This window comes from Tachypleus tridentatus, chromosome 9, assembly GCF_004210375.1.
Source record: "Tachypleus tridentatus isolate NWPU-2018 chromosome 9, ASM421037v1, whole genome shotgun sequence".
Classification (NCBI taxonomy): Eukaryota; Metazoa; Arthropoda; class Merostomata; order Xiphosura; family Limulidae; genus Tachypleus; species Tachypleus tridentatus.
In genome coordinates this window covers 4,630,180-4,654,255 of record NC_134833.1, presented here as the reverse complement: position 1 = coordinate 4,654,255, position 24,076 = coordinate 4,630,180, and the positions used below count along the sequence as shown (strand labels likewise).

General features: G+C 30.1%; 1 protein-coding gene across 3 annotated transcripts; it reads right to left on the bottom strand.

Moving 5' to 3' along the window:
• Positions 1-11: 11 nt before the first annotated feature.
• LOC143227018 (neuronal acetylcholine receptor subunit alpha-3-like) lies at positions 12-23,071 on the bottom strand. 3 transcript variants are annotated; one of them, XM_076458562.1, is made up of 9 exons: positions 22,796-23,071; positions 14,575-14,657; positions 12,801-12,946; positions 12,064-12,108; positions 8,073-8,182; positions 4,131-4,314; positions 1,986-2,337; positions 1,026-1,213; positions 12-699 (listed from the first exon to the last, which is right to left on the bottom strand). In XM_076458562.1, the coding sequence occupies exons 2-9, from the start codon at positions 14,645-14,647 to the stop codon at positions 325-327; spliced, it is 1,473 nt and encodes a 490-aa protein (XP_076314677.1). In that variant the 5' UTR covers positions 14,648-14,657; positions 22,796-23,071; the 3' UTR covers positions 12-324. The 3 variants fall into 3 exon arrangements, with proteins under 3 accessions (XP_076314677.1, XP_076314678.1, XP_076314679.1); XM_076458563.1 differs by lacking the exon at positions 12,801-12,946; XM_076458564.1 differs by lacking the exon at positions 1,026-1,213 and having other exon boundaries at positions 557-699.
• Positions 23,072-24,076: the final 1,005 nt, after the last annotated feature.

Genomic DNA, 24,076 nt, shown 5'->3' with positions numbered 1-24,076 from the left:
TTATACAAAATCTTTGGGAAGAAGTAAGAAAGAAAGGATGTATTATTATACAAAATCTTTGGGAAGAAGTAAGAAAGAAAGGATGTATTATTATACAAAATCTTTGGGAAGAAGTAAGAAAGAAAGGATGTATTATTATACAAAATCTTTGGGAAGAGGTAAGAAAGAAAGGATGTATTATTATACAAAATTTCTGGGAAGAAGTAAGAAAGAAAGGATGTATTATTATACAAAATCTTTGGGAAGAAGTAAGAAAGAAAGGATGTTTTATTATACATTTTCTATTTGCTCACAAAATAAGAGTTTATAGGAAAAAATAAGTTTTTAAGGGACATACGGAGAAGACAGCAGTATTAGTAAAGTGCCCACAGCTGACGCTATAAGGAACAGCACGAGCCACAGCCTATCGCACACTAGTGACACCTGGTGCCACTCACTCTTGTTGTTTTCTCTTCTTTTCTTTTCGCACATCCGCATATCGTTCCTTTTGACGCTTTCATGGATTTTACTTAATATCTTTAGATGCTGCTTATTATGTTCGTCTTCGAAAAAATCGATGTTTCCAGACATTTCTTTCGTTTCCTTGCGCTGTCGAAGTCGAGGCGAGAACTTGTACTGTTCTATACGTCCAAACCAAAGTTTGTTGTCTTCGTTTACTGACAGATGCTCAACGTTGGATTTCTCGTCATCACTTTGATTCTAACAGAAGTAAAAAAAATATGATGTCCGTTATACCTGATTTGTTAGGTAAAGTGTCAATACACACTGTACATCAATGAAACATAGAACCAGATATTTTGTTAACCTTCATAGAATGTGTAATATGAAAATTGTTCTCTGTTTATTAGAAAGGCGCGAAAGTGTAAATGAAGAGTTAAAGTCTATCCTGAACTTTCTCAGAATAAGTTTTGAAACCACAAGCGTTCGAGAGTAACACAAACTAACATATATTCAGAATCGCCTGAGGTTTATGTACGTACAGCGTATAAGAAGTGTTTATATATAAATGTATACAAACAGCTTGCCTCATGATTAGATTCACTGTCAGAGGAACACTTGCAGCACGTGAACTTGGCAAGAGATCCCAACATTACATTACGAAGACACTGTGGAACTTCCTTATCAAAACGACCTTGGTGGTGGACATTCAATGAAAAGACAGTAAAAACGGTGGTGGAGGCAACCAGGCATATAGTGATAACGTAGTGCAAACCTGAAAGTAACGTGTAGTGTTAACATTTGGTAGAAAGTACGCAACCAGGCATATAGTGATAACGTAGTGCAAACCTGAAAGTAACGTGTAGTGTTAACATTTGGTAGAAAGTACGCAACCAGGCATATAGTGATAACGTAGTGCAAACCTGAAAGTAACGTGTAGTGTTAACATTTGGTATAAAGTACAGAAACGTGGCGTCTAACTGTTCCTTAATAGATTGTTTAGACAGTTACAGGAACGAAATGTTTAATGTTAACACTACCGATACAGTTACAGGAACGAAATGTTTAATGTTAACACTACCGATACAGTTACAGGAACGAAATGTTTAGTGTTAACACAAACGATACAGTTACAGGAACGAAATGTTTAATGTTAACACTACCGATACAGTTACAGGAACGAAATGTTTAATGTTAACACTAACGATAGAGTTACAGGAACGAAATGTTTAATGTTAACACTACCGAAACAGTTACAGGAACGAAATGTTTAGTGTTAACACTGAAAATAAAGTTACACAAACAAAACGTTTAATATTTTTTTGATACAATTACAGAAGAAACAAGAAATGATATGGAACAATTACGGATAAAACTAGTTTACAAAAACCTAAAGATAAAAAAAAAAATATTTCTGAACGTTCTAATTAGAGAAGGTCTGTGAGTTAACACAGCTAAAGAAAAAGTGTGTTTTGTTTCTGAACTTTCTGATTACAGAAGGTCTATGAGTTATCTCAGCTAAAAGGAGAATATATTTCCGTACTTACTGATTAGAGGGGTTTTGTGAGACGGCGGTAAGATGTCTCTGACCAAAACAAAGAAGAGAATAAGTGTTAGAAATATGCACGTGCTAAAGGTAACCTTCTCTCCAGACTCACAAGGCATGCAGAAAGTGACCAGGGCCAGCGAGTTCATTAGGAGACAAGGCAGGATGAGGTTAAACACATAGTATAGCGGCCGTCGGCGCAGCTCCAGTCTGTAACTGATCTCGAGGTAAAACTCTTCACAACAGGAATACTGGAAAACAGTTGATGTTGCTGAAAAGTCACTCAACTCAAAATCTCCATTTTCTTGGTACTCGTTCAACTCTGATTGGCCTGCTTCTTTAATTAGTTCTATCTGCACGTAATAAAGCATTTCTTTTTAAAAACCAGATGCACAATATTCTATAGAAATGGGCCAGACCCGTATTATCACTTTACCAATAAACAAACAAACATTTTTCGACTTTCGTTATCAAGCTCAAAAACGTGGAGAATGTACAGTTAAGGCAAAGAAACCTCTTTTAAAAGGTTTTGTTTGGTCTTTAAGGATTTCAGAAAAACAAGAATAAAAATAGCAAAAGAATCTATTGATATAAAAATCACCATGAGATTATCTTGTATTGATATAAACATCACCATGAGATTATCTTATGTTGATATTATCATCAAAGAATGATATAATTTATGAGCAACCAAACATTCCTTAAAATAATAACGTTTTTAATGAAGACAGGAGTTCCAGTCGACTGTTGAATGAACTGTTATGGGAAGTTAGTTGACTGATAAACGAAGTTGTGGGAGAGATTTCTAGGCAAGGCAAACAAAAATTGAAAGTATAACTTTGGTTATTAAGGTTTGAAGTTTAATAGCAGCTGGAGTAAAACAAATATAAAATATTGTTCTCACTTCATTGTAATATATATGATATTGTTTTCTTGCGAAACGAGGTGTATTAACGTTTTTAATGTTTCATATCAAGTTCCAGTTCAAAGAGTAACTTGTGTGCAGTTTCCATATTTGTCATTACTTGGAAAGCAACAAAAAATAATATAATCTGTTAGGGGTTAGAGAGATTTCCTGCTTGTTCGAGTCGTGCCTTCAGCAACATTATGTTTCATCCTGCCATTTCCCAGTAGATCAACTATATGATCTGCAATAGAGAAGCATCTCGGGAGAAATTGTCACGTTATTCAATAGCTTGAGTCACTTGAAAAGAAGAACTTAACTTTGAATTACTGTTATTTTACCTTTCTTCAAACCACTGTTCTTTACTTATGTTAGCCCAACCTGGTTTAAATATATTGTTTATATATGCTAGCCTGTGCTCGATAATTTAATAACGTTAATCACTTAGCTAACTATGGTTCACATTTTGTTGTTTAGTACAATATCTCTTTCCCTACTTCAAGTATATTGTAGTAGTTAGCTAACTTGGTTTAGTTTCCTTAACCAATATTGGCTCAAATCATTTGTTACTGTTAAAAGAAAACATATCTTGGCGATAACTCGTGAATATATCGTTATATCTAACATATCACAAACCAGTTGTTAAAACCCTGAGATAGCCCATGAATCAATTGCGGACTTGTATTAAAGTTTCGGTTATATAATAAAACTCCGTTAAGTTCTGAAAGGATCCCAAGTTATTTAGGTCTAAGGAATTGACTAATTATATATAACCGAAAATCTTTCTTGAACAGTGTCCTTGTCACTGTATTATTTGTCCATACACTTTATGAAACCAGCAATAGAAGAACCCTATTTGTTCATATGATTTACAAGTTCCTATAAGCAGTGTAATGAGTTGTTGTCATAAGGATTGATTACATATGGTTTGGGAGCTAGATGTCCATTCACAAGGCAAGGTTACTAGGTTGATTGAACTAGGATTAACCTCGCTGTTAATCAAAGAAGTTTGCTACAATAAAGATGAGAGCGGAGGTTAAAACAGCATCACCATAGATGTCAGTTTGATGAATGGAATAAGACACACAAAGTTCTGCTTCTGAAAAGTAACATATTCTAAGGATATAAAATGTGAAATTTATTCTTATGCTGTACGATTTTCATGAGTATCACTAAAGAACTGAACAGGAAGACTTATGTGTCCACAGATAGAGTGGAGGTTAATACGTCAGGGGTACCTACCTGCAATCCGTCGTAGCTTCTGGAAGCAAACTTCAGAGAACATGTTTGAACATCGAATGGAAAATACTTCATGTCCATAGGACAAGAACTCCGTAACACAGCTCTAGCACGCCACGTGACATCACCCGTATGTCGTACAATGACGTTAGTTGTATCACCATCAGCATGCTGATAGAAACCTGCACTAGAATCGGTGAATAAATCGGTGAATATAAATACAAACCGGTATATCATAGAGGCAAAGAATAAGGGAAAAACGGAGTAAACTTTTAGCTAAGTGTATTGATTTAACAAAAAAGTATACACCCACAGAGGACTATTAACATAAATTGTCAAATACATACATACATTACAAGAAGAAGTAAACCAACACAGAGGAATACAAACATAAACTGTTAGATACATTACAAGAAGAAGTAAACCAACACAGAGGAATACAAACATAAACTGTTAGATACATTACAAGAAGAAGTAAACCAACACAGATGAATACAAACATAAACTGTTAGATACATTACAAGAAGAAGTAAACTAACACAGATGAATACAAACATAAACTGTTAGATACATCTATACATTACAAGAAGTAAACCAACACAGAGGAATACAAACATAAACTGTTAGATACATTACCAGAAAAAGTAAACCAACACAGAGGAATACAAACATAAACTGTTAGATACATTACAAGAAGAAGAAAACCAACACAGATGAAGACAAACATAAACTGTTAGACACATTACAAGAAGAAGTAAACTAACACAGATGAATACAAACATAAACTGCTAGATACATTACAAGAAGAAGTAAACCAACAAAGATGAATACAAACATAAACTGTTAGATACATTACAAGAAGACATAAACTAACACAGATGAATACAAACATAAACTGTTAGATACATCTATACATTACCAGAAGAAGTAAACCAACACAGAGGAATACAAACATAAACTGTTAGATACATTACAAGAAGAAGTAAACCAACACAGAGGAATACAAACATAAACTGTTAGACACATTACAAGAAGAAGTAAACCAACACAGATGAATACAAACATAAACTGTTAGATACATTACAAGAAGAAGTAAACTAACACAGATGAATACAAACATAAACTGTTAGATACATCTATACATTACAAGAAGTAAACCAACACAGAGGAATACAAACATAAACTGTTAGATACATTACCAGAAGAAGTAAACCAACACAGAGGAATACAAACATAAACTGTTAGATACATTACAAGAAGAAGAAAACCAACACAGATGAAGACAAACATAAACTGTTAGACACATTACAAGAAGAAGTAAACTAACACAGATGAATACAAACATAAACTGCTAGATACATTACAAGAAGAAGTAAACCAACAAAGATGAATACAAACATAAACTGTTAGATACATTACAAGAAGACATAAACTAACACAGATGAATACAAACATAAACTGTTAGATACATCTATACATTACCAGAAGAAGTAAACCAACACAGAGGAATACAAACATAAACTGTTAGATACATTACAAGAAGAAGTAAACCAACACAGAGGAATACAAACATAAACTGTTAGATACATTACAAAAAGAAGTAAACTAACACAGAGGAATACAAACATAATCTGTTAGATACATTACAAGAAGAAGTAAACCAACACAGATGAATAGAAACATAAACTGTTAGATACATCTATACATTACAAGAAGAAGTAAACCAACACAAAGGACTACAAACATAAACTGTTAGATACATTACCAGAAGAAGTAAACCAACACAGAGAAATACAAACATAAACTGTTCGATACATCTATACATTACAAGAAGAAGTAAACCAACACAAAGGACTACAAACATAAACTGTTAGATACATTACCAGAAGAAGTAAACCAACACAGAGAAATACAAACATAAACTGTTCGATACATCTATACATTACAAGAAGAAGGAAATCAACCTAGAGAACTACAAACATAAACTGTTAGACACATTACAAGAAGAAGTAAACCAACACAGATGAATACAAACATAAACTGTTAGATACATTACAAGAAGAAGTAAACTAACACAGATGAATACAAACATAAACTGTTAGATACATCTATACATTACAAGAAGTAAACCAACACAGAGGAATACAAACATAAACTGTTAGATACATTACCAGAAAAAGTAAACCAACACAGAGGAATACAAACATAAACTGTTAGATACATTACAAGAAGAAGAAAACCAACACAGATGAAGACAAACATAAACTGTTAGACACATTACAAGAAGAAGTAAACTAACACAGATGAATACAAACATAAACTGCTAGATACATTACAAGAAGAAGTAAACCAACAAAGATGAATACAAACATAAACTGTTAGATACATTACAAGAAGACATAAACTAACACAGATGAATACAAACATAAACTGTTAGATACATCTATACATTACCAGAAGAAGTAAACCAACACAGAGGAATACAAACATAAACTGTTAGATACATTACAAGAAGAAGTAAACCAACACAGAGGAATACAAACATAAACTGTTAGACACATTACAAGAAGAAGTAAACCAACACAGATGAATACAAACATAAACTGTTAGATACATTACAAGAAGAAGTAAACTAACACAGATGAATACAAACATAAACTGTTAGATACATCTATACATTACAAGAAGTAAACCAACACAGAGGAATACAAACATAAACTGTTAGATACATTACCAGAAAAAGTAAACCAACACAGAGGAATACAAACATAAACTGTTAGATACATTACAAGAAGAAGAAAACCAACACAGATGAAGACAAACATAAACTGTTAGACACATTACAAGAAGAAGTAAACTAACACAGATGAATACAAACATAAACTGCTAGATACATTACAAGAAGAAGTAAACCAACAAAGATGAATACAAACATAAACTGTTAGATACATTACAAGAAGACATAAACTAACACAGATGAATACAAACATAAACTGTTAGATACATCTATACATTACCAGAAGAAGTAAACCAACACAGAGGAATACAAACATAAACTGTTAGATACATTACAAGAAGAAGTAAACCAACACAGAGGAATACAAACATAAACTGTTAGATACATTACAAAAAGAAGTAAACTAACACAGAGGAATACAAACATAATCTGTTAGATACATTACAAGAAGAAGTAAACCAACACAGATGAATAGAAACATAAACTGTTAGATACATCTATACATTACAAGAAGAAGTAAACCAACACAAAGGACTACAAACATAAACTGTTAGATACATTACCAGAAGAAGTAAACCAACACAGAGAAATACAAACATAAACTGTTCGATACATCTATACATTACAAGAAGAAGTAAACCAACACAAAGGACTACAAACATAAACTGTTAGATACATTACCAGAAGAAGTAAACCAACACAGAGAAATACAAACATAAACTGTTCGATACATCTATACATTACAAGAAGAAGGAAATCAACCTAGAGAACTACAAACATAAACTGTTAGAGTTATATATACATTAGATAAGGAGCAAACTAACACAGAGATCTACTGACACCAACCGTTAGGTACCTGTAAACATTACAAGAAGAAGGAAATCAACCTAGAGAACTACAAACATAAACTGTTAGAGTTATATATACATTAGATAAGGAGCAAACTAACACAGAGATCTACTGACACCAACCGTTAGGTACCTGTAAACATTACAAGAAGAAGGAAATCAACCTAGAGAACTACAAACATAAACTGTTAGAGTTATATATACATTAGATAAGGAGCAAACTAACACAGAGATCTACTGACACCAACCGTTAGGTACCTGTAAACATTACAAGAAGAAGGAAATCAACCTAGAGAACTACAAACATAAACTGTTAGATAGATGTATACATTAACAGTGCAAGATAATATTTTTTCTTACTTGTTATATAGTGAGATATCTGGTCTCCAAACTTGACTTGCTGGAATCCGAACAACTGGAATACCATTAAAATCAGAAACGTTCCATCTCAGGTAGTAATCTGTCCATTTCTAGAACCAGAAAATATGTCATATGTTGTCATTGTGAGTAATCTCTTCATTTGTACAACAACCATATATGTAATAATATAATATAGGTGGTAATTGTTGTCCATATCTATCTATTTTTGGGAAAGCATTTGTGTTTTGTTATATGTAGTTATATTTTTAGGTATCTCATAAGTTACTTGATTCATTTTGTGTTTTGTTTATGAATAGAAAAAAGAAAATAAGTAAAGATTGCTTATGTCTTCACAGAATACGAAATATTGTTATCTTATTCTTAGACACTCTCAGACTTGAAAAGAGAGTACATAAAATATTTTTATCTACGTGTATTACACTCTATATAAAATATTCTTAGCTCTCCTAAGAGTGTATATAAAATATTGTTACATACTTTTCAGTCACTATATATAAAAAATTGTTCCTGTTTGTTAGATTGTGTTTCAAATACTGATAGCTACTTGTTACAGTGTATGTAAAATATTGTTACATATTTGTTAGACTAGTTTCGGCTTCTTATAGTGTATATAAAATATTGTTATCTACTAGTTAGAGTGTTTGTAAAATAATGTTATCTATTTGTTAGAGTGTATATAAAGTATTGTTATCTAGTTGTTAGACACTGCATGTAAAATAGTTATTAACTTCTTAGACACTGTGTAAACACCCAGTTTTGTAATCAACTTGATAGAAAGAGTATATAGAATATAGTTATCTACTTGTTAGATGGTGTGTATCAAATATTGTTATGTAATTGTTAGACAGTGTGTACAATATATTAACAACTTTTTAACACACTGTATATAAAATATTGTTATTTTCTTGTTAGAGTGTGTATAAAATAAAGTTATGTATTTTTTACAGTGAATATACAATATTGTTATCCACTTGTTAGATACTGTATTACAATATTGTTATCCACTTGTTAGATACTGTATATACAATAATGTTATCCTCTTGTTAAATACTGTATATACAATATTGTTATCCACTTGTTAGATACTGTATATACAATATTATTATCCACTTGTTAGATACTGTATATACAATATTGTTATCCACTTGTTAGATACTGTATGTACAATATTGTTATATATTTCTTAGACTGTATATAAAATATGGTTATTTACTTCTTAGAGTGTATGTAAAATATTGTTATCTATTTGCTAGACTGTGTATAAATTATTCTTATCTATTTGTTGGACTGTATATAACTTATTGTTATCTACTTCTTTGGGTGTATATAAAATATTGTTATCTACCTTTTAGACTCCATATATAGCATATTGTTATCTACCTTTGAGACTCTGTATGTAAAATATTGTTGTTTACTTGTTAGATACTGTATAGAAAATATTGTTATCTACTTGTTAGACGTAGTATATGTAATACTGTCATCTACTTGTTAGACGCTGTACATAAAATACTGTTATGTGGTTGTTATAATGCATGTGAAATATTTTTATCTACTTGTTAAACACTGGGTATAAAATATTGTTATGTACTTGTCAAGCAATACATAAAATATGGTGTGCTATTTCTCTGACTGCATATAAAATATTGTTAACTACATGTTACTCAGAGTATTTAAAATATTATTATCTATTTATCATAGTGTACATAAATTATTGTTACCTATTTGTTAGACAATGTATAAAGTATTGTTATCTTCTTGTTAGACATTGGATATAAAATACTGTTATCAACTTGAAACACACTGTATATTATATATTGTTATCATCTTGTTACACACTGCATACAAAATATTGTTTTCTAGTAGTTAGACAGCATATGTAAAATATGCTTGTTAGACTACATACAAAATATTGTTATCTATTTGTTAGGGTGTATATAAGGTATTGTTATCTACTTTTTAGAGTGTATATAAATTTTTTTTCTCTACTTGTCAGAGGGTATATATAATATTGGTATGTAGTTGTTAGCATGCATACAAAATGTTTTCATCTACTTGTGAGAGTGTTTATAAAATATTGTTAGTTACTCTTTAGAGTGTATGTAAAATATTGTTGTCTATTTGTTAGTGTATATACAATATTGTTGTCTTCTTGTTAGAGTGTATGTAAAATATTGTTGTCTATTTGTTAGAGTGTTTATAAAATATTGTTAGTTACTCTTTAGAGTGTATGTAAAATAATGCTGTCTATTTGTTAGAGTGTATGTAAACTAATGCTGTCTATTTGTTAGAGTGTATGTAAACTAATGCTGTCTATTTGTTAGAGCGAATATAAAATATTTTTATAAACTTGTTAGAGTGTATGTAAACTAATGCTGTCTATTTGTTAGAGCGAATATAAAATATTTTTATAAACTTGTTAGAGTGTATGGAAATTATTGTTATGCTCTTCTCAGACACTGTACATAAAATATTGTTATCTACCTCTTAGAGTGTATATAAAATAGTTATCTACCTCTTAGAGAGTATATAAAATATTGTTATCTACAAGTTAGTTTGTTTTTGTTTTTGAATTTCGCTCAAAGCTACTCCAGGGCTATCTGTGCTAGCCATCCCTAATTTAGCAGTGAAAAACTAGAGGGAAGGCAGCTAGTCATCAGCACCCACCACCAACTTTTTGGCTACTGTTTTACCAACGAATAGTGGGATTCACCATTACAATATAACGCCCCCACGGATGAATGGATCGAGCGACGGCGATTCGAACCCTCGATTCTCAGATTATGAATCCAACACCTTAACGCACCTGGCCATGTCGTCCCTAATTGTTGGAATGCATATACAATATTGTTATTTACTTGTTACAATGTATATAAAATATTGTTATCTACTTGTTAAAGCTTATATAAAATATTGTTTTCTACGTGTTAGAATGTATATAAAATATTGTTTTCTACTTGTTAAATATTGTGTATAAAATATTGTTAAGAACTTGTTCGAGTGTATATAATAAATTGTTATCTATTGTTAGACAGCGTTTATAAAATATTGTTATCCACCTGTTAGAGTGTATATAATAACTTGTTACCTACTTGTTAGACCGTGTATAAAATATTGTTATCTACTTCTTAGACTGTGCATAAAATATTGTTATCTACTTGTTAGACAACGTTTATAAAACATTGTTATCTACCTGTTAGAGTGTATATAATAAATGGTTACCTACTTGTTAGGACGTGTAAAATAAATTGTTATCTATTGGTAGACTGTGTATAAAATAGTGTTACCTACTTGTTAAAGTTTATATAAAATATTGTTATCTACCTGTTAGAGTGTATATAATAAATTGTTACCTACTTGTTAGACCGTGTATAAAATATTGTTACCTACTTTTGAAACTGTATATAAAATATTGTTACCTACTTAAAATTAGAATATTTAGATATCCTACGGTTTACACTAAATATCTTAGATTACTTAGAAAGTTTGTTGTCATCAATTGAAGCATCTTTGTTTGGTCCTCTTTAGAAATATTTAAATTGACCATTTTATTATATTTGGAAGAGAGAAAGAATTAGAAGTAAATTGTTAGTAGTTGTGTTGTATTGTTGATGAAGTAGCTTTTGTATAACGTAAGATACTTTGAAAAGCTTTTGTCATCTTTAGGTACAAAATTAAGTAGAAACATCGTGCTTTTATAATAAAGTTTTCGCAATTGTTTAGAAGATCCGTCTTTACTGTCTTTTCTCGAAACTTTTATTTCCAGAAATGTGGTTTCTTTATTATGAAATTTCCTTTGAATGATTAAAATTTTAATTTGTTTTAGGTTTAAAAGGCTGAAGAAAGAAAACGTTTTTTTTTTCATAAATATTAAAAAAAGACATCAATACGACTCAAGTTAAGCTTACTTTAATAAATTTTTATCCTCATCATTAGACAAGTGTTAATTTTAAGAAATAAAGTTAAAGCTTACCTGTGTTATCCAGCAGCTTGTAGTAAGTATGTGTCTTCTCTCATCCTAGGAAACAATATTTAACAAATAGTAACTCTGAACCTAACACAGTGAGTGAACGGTGGGGAATAATTTAAGGAAGAAAGGGGACTACTATTTCAATGTGATAATATGAATATAGATTATATAGAAATACATACAATTCAATTTTATAATAGATTTTTGAAGAAACTGGAGATACTCCTATACGTGTGTTAATATTGTTATTAAATTTCTCATACCAAAGTACACCTACCTAAAATCACTAAAATGCAACGTGTTCCATAATACACCTACCTAAAACCACCGTAATATAACGTGTTCTATAATACTCCAATCTAAAATCATTGTAATGTAATGTTTTTAAATACTCGTACATGAAATCAGTATAATGAGACTTGTACTGAAATGCTCCTGTATAAAATCAACATAATGGAAAAAATATTCTACCCTAATATTGTTATGTGTAAAAATACATACTTACATGTTTGAAATTCTAATAGCGATTATGTGAGTTCTTCAGATAAAATAATTCACTAAATATTTAAACGCTATACAGAAATCAATCAATTGTATCATGGGAAATGTAAAATTTAACACGTGTGTTTTCAGACATTCATTTTTACAGGTGACCTGTTTGGACGGGCAGTTAGAGAAGTTCGCTGTGATAAACGGAACTCGATTGTTGCCAGATGTTAAGATTCCAGTAAATAACTTACCACATCAATCACTTGATGAAGAGAGAGGTCAAAGGTTATACGGAGAGGAAGTGAAGCATTATGGGAAGGACGGACGGCCAAGTCATAATTTGACATAAGATATCGAGTGAGACGATATTCTTGTTCATCAGCGAGAACTTGGTTAACTGAAGAATATTGTAAAAAGTTACAGTGAAACCAAATGATCTCATTAGTGAAGAACGTAAACTGTCATAGTGAAACTGAATTATCTTACTGGTGAGAAACGAAAACTGTTATACTGAAACCAAATCATCTTATTAGTGAAGAACGTAAACTGTCATAGTGAAACTTAATTATCTTACTGGTGAGTAACGAAAACAGTTATACGGAAACTAAATCATCTTATTGGTGAAGAACGTAATCTGTCATAGTGAAACTGAATTATCTTACTAGTGAGTAACGAAAACTGTTATACTGAAACCAAATCATCTTATTAGTGAAGAACGTAAACTGTCATAGTGAAACTGAATTATCTTACTGGTGAGTAACGTAAACTGTTATACTGAAACCAAACGATCTTATTTGTGAAGAACGTAAACTGTTATAGTGAAACAAATTATCTTACTGGTGAGTAACGTAAACTGTTATACTGAAACCAAACGATCTTATTTGTGAAGAACGTAAACTGTTATAGTGAAACAAATTATCTTACTGGTGAGAAACGTAAACTGTGATATAGAAACCAAATTATCTTACTTGTGAGGAACGTAAACCGTTTTAATGAAACCAAATTTTCTTAGTAAAGAGAAACAAAAACTGTTATACTGAAACAAAGTTATTTTATTTGTGAAGAATGAAACTGTTAAAATGAAACCAGATTATCTTGATAGTGAATAACTAAAACTGTTATTGTGAAACCAAATTATCGTACTGGTGAATAACGAAAACTGTTGTATTGAAACCAAATTATTTGTGAGAAACAAAAAATGTTACAGTGAAACTAAATTATCTTACTGGTGAGCAGCCCTAAGTGTTATAGTGTATCCAAATGATATTACTTCTGAAGAAAAGAAACTGTTATATTCAAACCTAATTATTTTACTGGTAAAAACGAAAACTGCTATAGCGATATCAAATTATCTGACTAGTGAGAAATGTAAAATGTGTTAATGAAACTAAATTATCTTACTGGTGAGAAATAAAAAGTGTCATAGTGAAACCATATTATGTCACTGGTGTAGAACCGAAATTTATACAACGAAATAAAATTTTCTTAGTGTTGAAATACGAAAACTGCATTCGTAGAACTAAAGGATATAATCACAGAAGAATATATGATATCATTCAAAGAAAATAGTCACTTGAAGAGTTGCAAGTGAAACAACGATTATGATTATTAACATGGCCATAGGGATGAAGAGAGAAATTGTTAAAATAATATAATCAGAAATCAAATTTACAATGGTCACTTGAAGAGTAGCAAGTGAAACAACGATTATGATTATTAACATGGCCATAGGGATGAAGAGAGAAATTGTTAAAATAATATAATCAGAAACCAAATTTAAAATAGTCACTTGAAGAGTTGCAAGTGAAACAACGATTATGATTATTAACATGGCCATAGGGATGAAAAGAGAAATTGTTAAAATAATATAATCAGAAATCAAATTTACAATAGTCACTTGAAGAGTAGCAAGTGAAACAACGATTATGATTATTAACATGGCCATAGGGATGAAGAGAGAAATTGTTAAAATAATTTAATCAGAAAACAAATTTCAGAGCGTTGTTTATGAAAACTCATTCTTACCATTTGCCCAAAGTAAGGCGAAGGTGATAGAAAGGAGACAAGAATATGATACATCTACTGCTATCAACACCATCCTTTGGTATCTAATAAAAAAACGTTAAAAATAATAACACTTTACATTAGTTACATTCAAATTTCATCTACATTAGATTGTTGTTTATAAACCAGAATACAGTCTGGTAAACAGTGTTTAAAACTACTCTATATTTTCCAGACTTTATACTTATTAATAAACTATTATATAAAAAGTGGTGTTTAAAACGCTTCTGTATTTACTAGAATGTGTACTGGTTTATAAACTACAATCTAAACAGTGTTTAAAACACTTTTGTATTTACCAGGCTGTATGCTCAATGTTAAAACTACAATTTTGACAGTGGATAAAACTTTTCTATATTTACGAGACTGTATGCCGGATCAAAATTGCAATCTAAACTGCGTTTAAAAGGTCTCTATATTTACCAGACAGGATACTGGTTCACAAACTACAATGTTTTAAACAGTGTTTAAACAGTGTTTAAAACATTTTTATTTTCACCAGACTGTAAAATCGTTCATAAACTACAATCTAAACAGGGTTTAAACTCTCTATATTTACCCCAATGTATTCTGGTTCATAAACTATAATCAAAAAAATGTTCAGAAATCTTGTATATTTATTAAACTTTATACCGCTTCATAAACTACATCTTAGCTTGTGTTTAGAACGCTTCTATATTTACTAAACTGTGAACTGGTTCATCAACTGCAATCTGAACAGTCTTTTGAGCTCTTCTGTACCAACCAGACTGTATCCGGTTGCACAAACTACAATCTAAACAATGTTTAAACACTTCTATATTTACAAGATTGTATATTAGTTCATAAACTACTATCTAAATAATGTTTTAAACTCTTCTATATTTACGAGATTGTACACATGTTCATGAACTTCAATCTAAAGAGTGTTTAAAACTCTTGTATATTTGCCAGACTGTATACAGGTTAAGCAACTGCAATGTAAAGTGTGTTTAAAAAACTCTATAATTACTAAACAGTATACTGGTTCAAAAACCACAATCTGTACAGTTTTTAAAACTCTTTTATATTTAACAAACTGTAAACTGGTTCGTAAAGTACAAACTGAAAAATGTTTAAAACTCATCTGTATTTACCAGTCTGTATACAGGTTCGTAAACTACAATCTAAACAGTGTATAAGACTCTTCTATATTTACAGAAAGTATTTTGGACCATAATCCACAATCTAAAGAATGTTTAACCTCTTCTTCATTTATTAGGCTGTATATTGGTATACCAGATTGTGTAGAGGTTCATAAACTACATTCATACCAGTGTTTTAAAAGTTTCTACATTTAGTAGACTGTATTCTGGTTCATACACTAGAATTCAAACAGTGTTTAAAACACTTCTGTATATGCCAGACTGTCTCCATGTTCATAAATTACAATCTAAAGAGTGTTTAACTCTTCTATATTTACAAGCCTGTATACTGTTAATAAACTACAATCTAAACAGTGTTTAAATCTCTTCCAGATTTACCAAATTGTGTAGTGGTTCATAAACTACAGTACAAACAAGGTTTAAAATTCTTCTGAATTTTGCAGACTGTAAACTTATTCGAAAACTACAATCTAAACACTGTTTAAAACTCTTCTTCATTTACTAGACTGTATCCGGGTTCATAAACTACTATTTAAACAGTGTTTGAAACTCTTTTGTATTTACCACACTGTATACTGAAACAGAAACTACAATATAAAGAATGTTTAAAACTCTTCTATACTTACCAGAGAATATACGTGTTTATAAACTACAAACTAAAGTAATTTTTAATCTCTTCGATATTTAATAGACTGTATACTGGTAAATAAACAAAGACCAAAACAGTGTTTAAATCTTTTCTATGTTTACAGTGTGTACACTGACTCATAGACTATAATCATAAGAGTGTTGAAGTTCATAATATACTCTTCAAAACAAGAAACGCAAAAGAGATATTTTTGTTATTTTAAAGATAAATATATGTAATAACGTTACAAGCTCAGAGTATGTGATGTTATACGTGTTAAGGCACTGATTGTCAGACCAAAATGACAATAAAAGTTGTGCACTTTGAAAACGGAGGAAAACATCGGATTTTTCGCCAAAACGCATTTGTGTCCAATAAATTTGTTGCAAGTGCAACACGTGCAAAATCCCTATAAAAGTGACTGGGTCTCGGTTTCCATAGCTCAGTGTTAAGCCACCGACACGCAATACAGTTACGCCAAGACTGACTGAAGCACAACGCAACAACGCCATTGGTCGCTTGGAAGCAGGCGAATCTCGATCAGATGTTGCCAGAGCTGTGAATGTCCACCCAAGCAAAATCACAAGGCTATGGAATCGTCACCAACAACATGGATCAGCTCGTGACCGTGCACGATCTGGCAGACCTCGTGTGACCACGCCCGCACAAGATCGAAGCATCCGGTTACGTCACCTTCGGGATAGGACCACCACTGCAACGTCTACTGCCTCAACCATACCAGGGCTGCGTAGGAATTCTGACCAGACCGTACGCAACCGTCTACGAGATTCTTAGGCTCCATGTGCAACCCATCATGGTGAACGTCAACGACGTTTTTCAACATGACAACGCCCGTCCTCACACAGCTCGACTCACCACTGTCTTCTTGAGACACCACAACATCAACGTTCTTCCCTGGCTTACCAGATTTAAACCCCATCGAATATCTTTGGGACGAGTTGGACCGACGTCTGCGACTGCGACAACCTCAACCGCAGACTCTACCTCAGCTTGCAGCAGCTTTCCAGGCTGAGTGGACAGCCATTCCACAGGATGTTATTCGTCATCTCATCGCTTCCATGGGCAGGAGATGCCAAGCAGCTATTGATGCTCACGGGGGCATACTCGTTATTGACGTTGAGTGATGTTAAACTTCACCTAGTGAGCGTGGACTTCGCCTTTGCAGACTTTGGATGTTCAGCAGTGAATGTGCAAAGTTTCACACATATCATACAGAACTACCCGGAATATACTTGTTAACAGTTTGTCTCATATTTTGCCTTTTGCGTTTCTTTTTTTGCAGAGTATATATTTACAAGAATGAATACTGGTTCATAAAGTACAATCAAACAGTGTTTAAATCTTTTCTATGTTTACAGTGTGTACACTGGCTCATAGACTATAATCTTAAGAGTGTTTAAGTTCATAATATATTTACAAGAATGAATACTGGTTCATAAAGTACAATCAAACAGTGTTTAAAAGGCTTCTTTATTTACAAGACCATATACTGGTTCATAAACTAGAATCTAAGCAGTGTTTAAAGGTCTTCTATATTTACTAGACTGTAAACTGGTTCATAAACAACAATATAAACAGTTTTTTAAACTCTTCTATATCTACCAGACTGTATCTAGGTTCTTAGACAATAATGTAAACAGTGTTTAAAATTCTTCTGCATATACAAGTCTGTATACCGGTTGATAAACTTCACTATAAACAGAGTTTAAAACACTTTTGTATTTACCATAGTGTATACTGGTTTATAAACTTCACTACACACAGAGTTTAAAATACTTTTGTATTTACCATAGTGAAAACTGGTTTATAAACTTCACTATAAACAGAGTTTAAAATACTTTTGTATTTACCATAGTGAAAACTGGTTTATAAACTTCACTATAAACAGAGTTTAAAATACTTTTCTATTTACCATAGTGTATACTGGTTTATAAACTTCACTACACACAGAGTTTAAAATACTTTTGTATTTACCATAGTGTATACTGGTTTATAAACTTCACTATAAACAGAGTTCAAAACAATTTTGTATTTACCATAGTGTATACTGGTTTGTAAACTTCACTATAAACAGTGTTTAAACTTTTCTATATTTACTAGACTGTATACTGGTTCATAAACTAGAATCTAATGAGTGTTGAAAACGCTTTTATATTTACTAGATGTATACTGGTTCATAAACTACGAGGTAAACAGTGTAAAAATTTCTCTACATTTAGAAACTAATATACTGGTTCATAAACTACAATCTAAACCGTGTTTAAAACACTTTTGTACTTTTCAGACTGTTTTCTAGTTTATAAACTACGATCTAAACAATTTTTAAAGCTCTTCTACATTTACCCAACTATATACTGGTTCATAAACTGCAATCTAAAGAGTGTTTAAATCTCTTCTGTGTTTAACAGTCTATATACTTATTAATAAAGAACGATCTAAACAGTGTTTAACACTTTTCACTATTTACAGTCTAAATACTGGTTAATGGTCTGTAATATAAGCAGTGTATAAAGTCGAAATATATTTACCAGAATGCATACTGGTCCAAAAAGTACACAACTCTTGTGTATTTACCATACTGTATACTTATTCGTAAACTATAAACTAAATAGTGTTTAAAACTCTTCTATATTTACCATACTGTATACTAATTCGTAAACTATAAACTAAATAATGTTTAAAACTCTTCTATATTTACCATACTGTATACTAATTCGTAAACTATAATCTAAATAGTGTTTAAAACTCTTCTCTATTTACCATACTGTATACTAATTCGTAAACTATAAACTAAATAGTGTTTAAAACTCTTCTATATTTACCATACTGTATACTAATTCGTAAACTATAAACTAAATAGTGTTTAAAACTCTTCTATATTTACAAGACTATTTGCTAATTCATAAACATCAGTTTAAACAGTGTTTATAACTCTTTTATGTTTACTAAACTGCATTGTGATTCATAACGTAAGTCTGTACAGTGTTTAAAACCCTTATATATTTACCAGATTATATACTTGTTCATAAAGTACAAATAAAAGAGCGTTTAAATCTCTTCTATATTTACGACACTGCGTACTGTTTCATTAAGTACGATCTAAACAGTTTATAAAATTCTTCTATATTTACCACACTGCATACTGGTTCAAAAACTACAATCTAAGTAGAGCTTAAAACTCATCTATATTTATACGACTGTTACTATTTCAAAAATTACCATCTAATTAACGTTTAAAACTCATTTATATTGAAGAGACTATTACTGCTTCATAAACTACAATCTAAACAGTGTTTAAAACTCTTCTATATTTACCATTCTGTATACTTAATAATGTACAATCTAAATAGTGTTAAAATCTTTTCTAGATTTACTATACTGTGTAGTGGTTCATAAACTACGATCTAAACAGTGTTTGAAATATTCTACAGTTACCAGACCACATACTTGTTCAAAAAGTATAATCCAAGTGGTGTTTAAAACTCATCTGTATTTAAGAGACGATAAGTGTTTTATAAACTACAATATAAAAACTGTTTAAAATTCTTCTGTATTTACCATACTTAATACTGGATCGCAAACTACAATTTAAACAGTGTGTAAAACTATTCTATATTTAACAGACTGTATACTGGTTAATGAACTACAATCTAAACAGTGTGTAAAACTATTCTATATTTAACAGACTGTACACTGGTTAATGAACTACAATCTAAACAGTGTGTAAAACTATTCTATATTTTACAGACTGTATACTGGTTAATAAACTACAATCTAAACAGTGCTTCAACCTTTTCTGTATTTACATGTTACACAATTGTGTAATTAGTAGTCATACAATATAATGTACAATTGTATAATTAGTAGTTTTTACTGTGTTACACAATTTTATCATTAGTAGTTAATTGTCTTACACAATTGTATAATGGGTAGTTATAAATTATGTTGCACCACTGTATAATTAGTGGTTCTAAACTATGTTACAAAATTCTATAATTAGTAGTTATAAACTATTTTACCCAATTGTATATTTCGTAGATATAAAGTATGCTGCAAAATTCAATACTTGTTGGTTATAAACTATATTATAGAATTGTATAATTAGTAGGTATAGCCCGTTTACGCAAGAGTATAATTAGTAATTATAAATTATGTTGCACAATTGTGTAATTAGTAATTATAAACTATTTTACACAATTGTGTAATTAATAGTTATAATCTATGTTGCACTATTGCATAATTAGTAGTTATAAACTATTTTACACAATCGTGTAATTAATAGTTATAATCTATGTTGCACTATTGCATAATTAGTAATTATAAACTGTGTTGAAGACTTCTATAATTAGTAGTTATAAACATGTTACACAATCGTATAATTACTCATTAAAAATCATCTTACACCATTGCGTAATTAGTATATATTGCTTCGGTTACGCGACTGTTTAATTAGGTGTAATTAACCCTGTCAGACAAGTTTATAATTAGAATTTATGTTACACGACTCTATAATTATAGTTATAACCCATATTACACCATTCTATAATTAGTAGTTACAAGCTAGGTTACACATTTATAGAAATAGTATTTATAAATTATGTAACAAATTTGTATAATTAGTTTTTGTGTGTTTTCTTATAGCAAAGCCACATTGGGCTATCTGCTGAGCCCACCGAGAGGAATCGAACCTATGATTTTAGCGTTGCCAAGCTGTAGACTTACCGCTGTACTAGCGGGGGGCTGTATAATTAGTAGTTATAAAGTGTGTTACATGATTGTATATTACGTAGTTATAAAGTATGTTACATGATTGTATATTACGCAGGTATAAGATATGTTACATGATTGTGTATCACGAAGTTATAAAGTATGTTACATGATTGTATATTGTATGAACTAAATCTCACAATGAATCTTGAGTACTTGTAAATTATGTGACACAATTGTAAAATTAGTAGTTACAAATTATGTTACACAATTGTAGAATTAGTAGTTACAAATTATGTAACACAATTGTAAAATTAGTAATTATAAATCATCTTACACAACTGTATAAATTGTAGTTATAAATCATGTTACACAATTCTATAATTAGCAGTTTGTATAATTAGTAGTTATAAATCATCTTACACGATTGTATAAATTGTAGTTATAAATCATGTTATACAATTCTATAATTAGCAGTTACAAACGATATATAATTCTATCAATAGTAATTAATTATGTTATACAATTGTATAATTAGTAGTTATAAGCTATGCTATATCATAATATAATTAGTACTTATATACAATGTTACACATTTGTATAATTAGTAGTAATAAGCCATGTTACACAATTGTATAGTTAGTAGTTATTAATTATGTTGCATAATTGCATAATTATTACTTATAAAGTATTTCTCGCAGTAGTATAATTAGTTGTTATAAACCATTTTATACAATTGTGTAATTATTAGCTATAAATTTTGTAACACAATTGTACAATAAATAGTTAAAAACTATGTTACACAACTGTATTGTCAATACTTAATTTTGTTCTGCAATTGAATAATTAGTAGATATAAGCTAGGTTACACAATAGTATAATTAGTGGTTATAAACTATGATACCCAATTGTATCATTAATAATTAATTATGTTACACAATTGTATCATTAGTAGTTAATTATGTTATACAGTTGTGTAATTGGTAGTTATAAACTAAGTTACACAATTGTATCATTAGTAGTTAATTATGTTATACAGTTGTGTAATTGGTAGTTATAAACTAAGTTACACAATTGCATAATTAGTAATTATAAACCATTTTACACAGTTGATTAATTAGTTGGTATAAACTATGTTACACTATTGATTAATATATGATTATAAATAATAAATATAAATTATAAATTATATATATATTAATATATAATATAACTAGTAGTTACATCCCATGCTAAACAAATGTATAATTAGTAATAATAAACTATATCACACAATTGTATAATTATTTTTTACAAACTATGTTACAGAATTGTATATTTAGTATGTTACACACTTGTATAATTAGTAGTTATAAAGTACGTTATCCATTTGCATAATTAGTAGTTATAAGCTATGTCACGTCATTGCATAATTAGTACTTATAAACCATGATTCGCAATTGAATAATTAACACTTATAAACCATGTTACTTATTCCGTAGTGTATATTTTTACGTGAAACATCTATTTATTATCTAATTTTATAGCTGTATACATAGATTTTCAAGGATTTACAATTCATACACTTCTTCGTAAGTTATGTTTTACCATTATTTTTTCTAATTTACGTTTTCTGGCCATATAGTTAAGATTACTTAATATTCGTAATATCTGTTTTTGGAAACAATTAATCAAAGACCAACATCACCAAGATAGAACGTACCGCAGTGAAGTACTCCTGAAATCCCAGAACCTTGTTTATATGGACGATGCAAGTTATGGAAGTTAGTCTCTCTCTGTACACTAGAATACTGAAGGAATTACAGAGAACATTACAAACAGTCTTTCAGAGGAGCTCGACGTCCTTCAAATCTGTTCGTGACTGACACGTGCAGAATCGCAACTCAATAGTTTCCCATAATTCCTTGTACCTAAGCTGCTCTCTCTCTCTTCTCCTTGTGTGTGATGAGAGTAGTGAATAACGTTTGTTACACGTCCTCTCCAGATTGGTAACTGAAGTCGTAAACAGACAAGCTTCTAACTTGTATAATTATGAACAATGGTTTATAAAACAATTAAACATAGTTAAACTAGTTTCTAACCTGTACTTCAAACAAACAAAATTTATAAAACAATTAAACATAGTTAAACTAGTTTCTAACCTGTACTGAATTAAACAAAATTTATAAAACAATTAACATAGTTAAACTAGTTTCTAACCTGTACTTCAAATAAACAAAATTTATAAAACAATTAAACATAGGTAAACTGGTTTCTAACCTGTACTTCAAATAAACAAAATTTATAAAACAATTAAACATAGTTAAACTGGTTTCTAACCTGTACTTCAAATAAACAAAATTTATAAAACAATTAAACATAGTTAAACTAGTTTCTAACCTGTAATTCAAATAAACAAAATTTATAAAACAATTAAACATAGTTAAACTAGTTTCTAATCTGTACTTCAAATAAACAAAATTTATAAAACAATTAAACATAGTTAAACTAGTTTCTAAACTGTAATTCACACAAACAAAATTTATAAAACAATTAAACATAGGTAAACTCGTTTCTAATCTGTACTTCAAATAAACAAAATTTATAAAACAATTAAACGTAGTTAAACTAGTTTCTAACCTGTAATTCAAATAAACAAAATTTATAAAACAATTAAACATAGTTAAACTAGTTTCTAACCTGTACTTCAAACAATAATCTCGTTTCTAATTATAAACAAAATTTATAAAACAATTAAACATAGTTAAACTAGTTTCTAACCTGTAAATCAAATAAACAAAATTTATAAAACAATTAAACATAGTTAAACTAGTTTCTAACCTGTACTTCAAACAAACAAAATTTATAAAACAATTAAACATAGGTAAACTCGTTTCTAATCTGTACTTCAAATAAACAAAATTTATAAAACAATTAAACATAGTTAAACTAGTTTCTAACCTGTAATTCAAATAAACAAAATTTATAAAACAATTAAACATAG

Coding starts and splice junctions, on each gene's coding strand:
- LOC143227018 (XM_076458562.1), bottom strand. CDS start 14,647: ATGGTGTTGATAGCAGTAGATGTATCATATTCTTGTCTCCTTTCTATC. Junction 4,315..8,072: donor GATATCTCACTATATAACAA/GTAAGAAAAAAT, acceptor CACCGATTCTAG/TGCAGGTTTCTATCAGCATG. Junction 1,214..1,985: donor TCACAAAACCCCTCTAATCA/GTAAGTACGGAA, acceptor CGTTACTTTCAG/GTTTGCACTACGTTATCACT.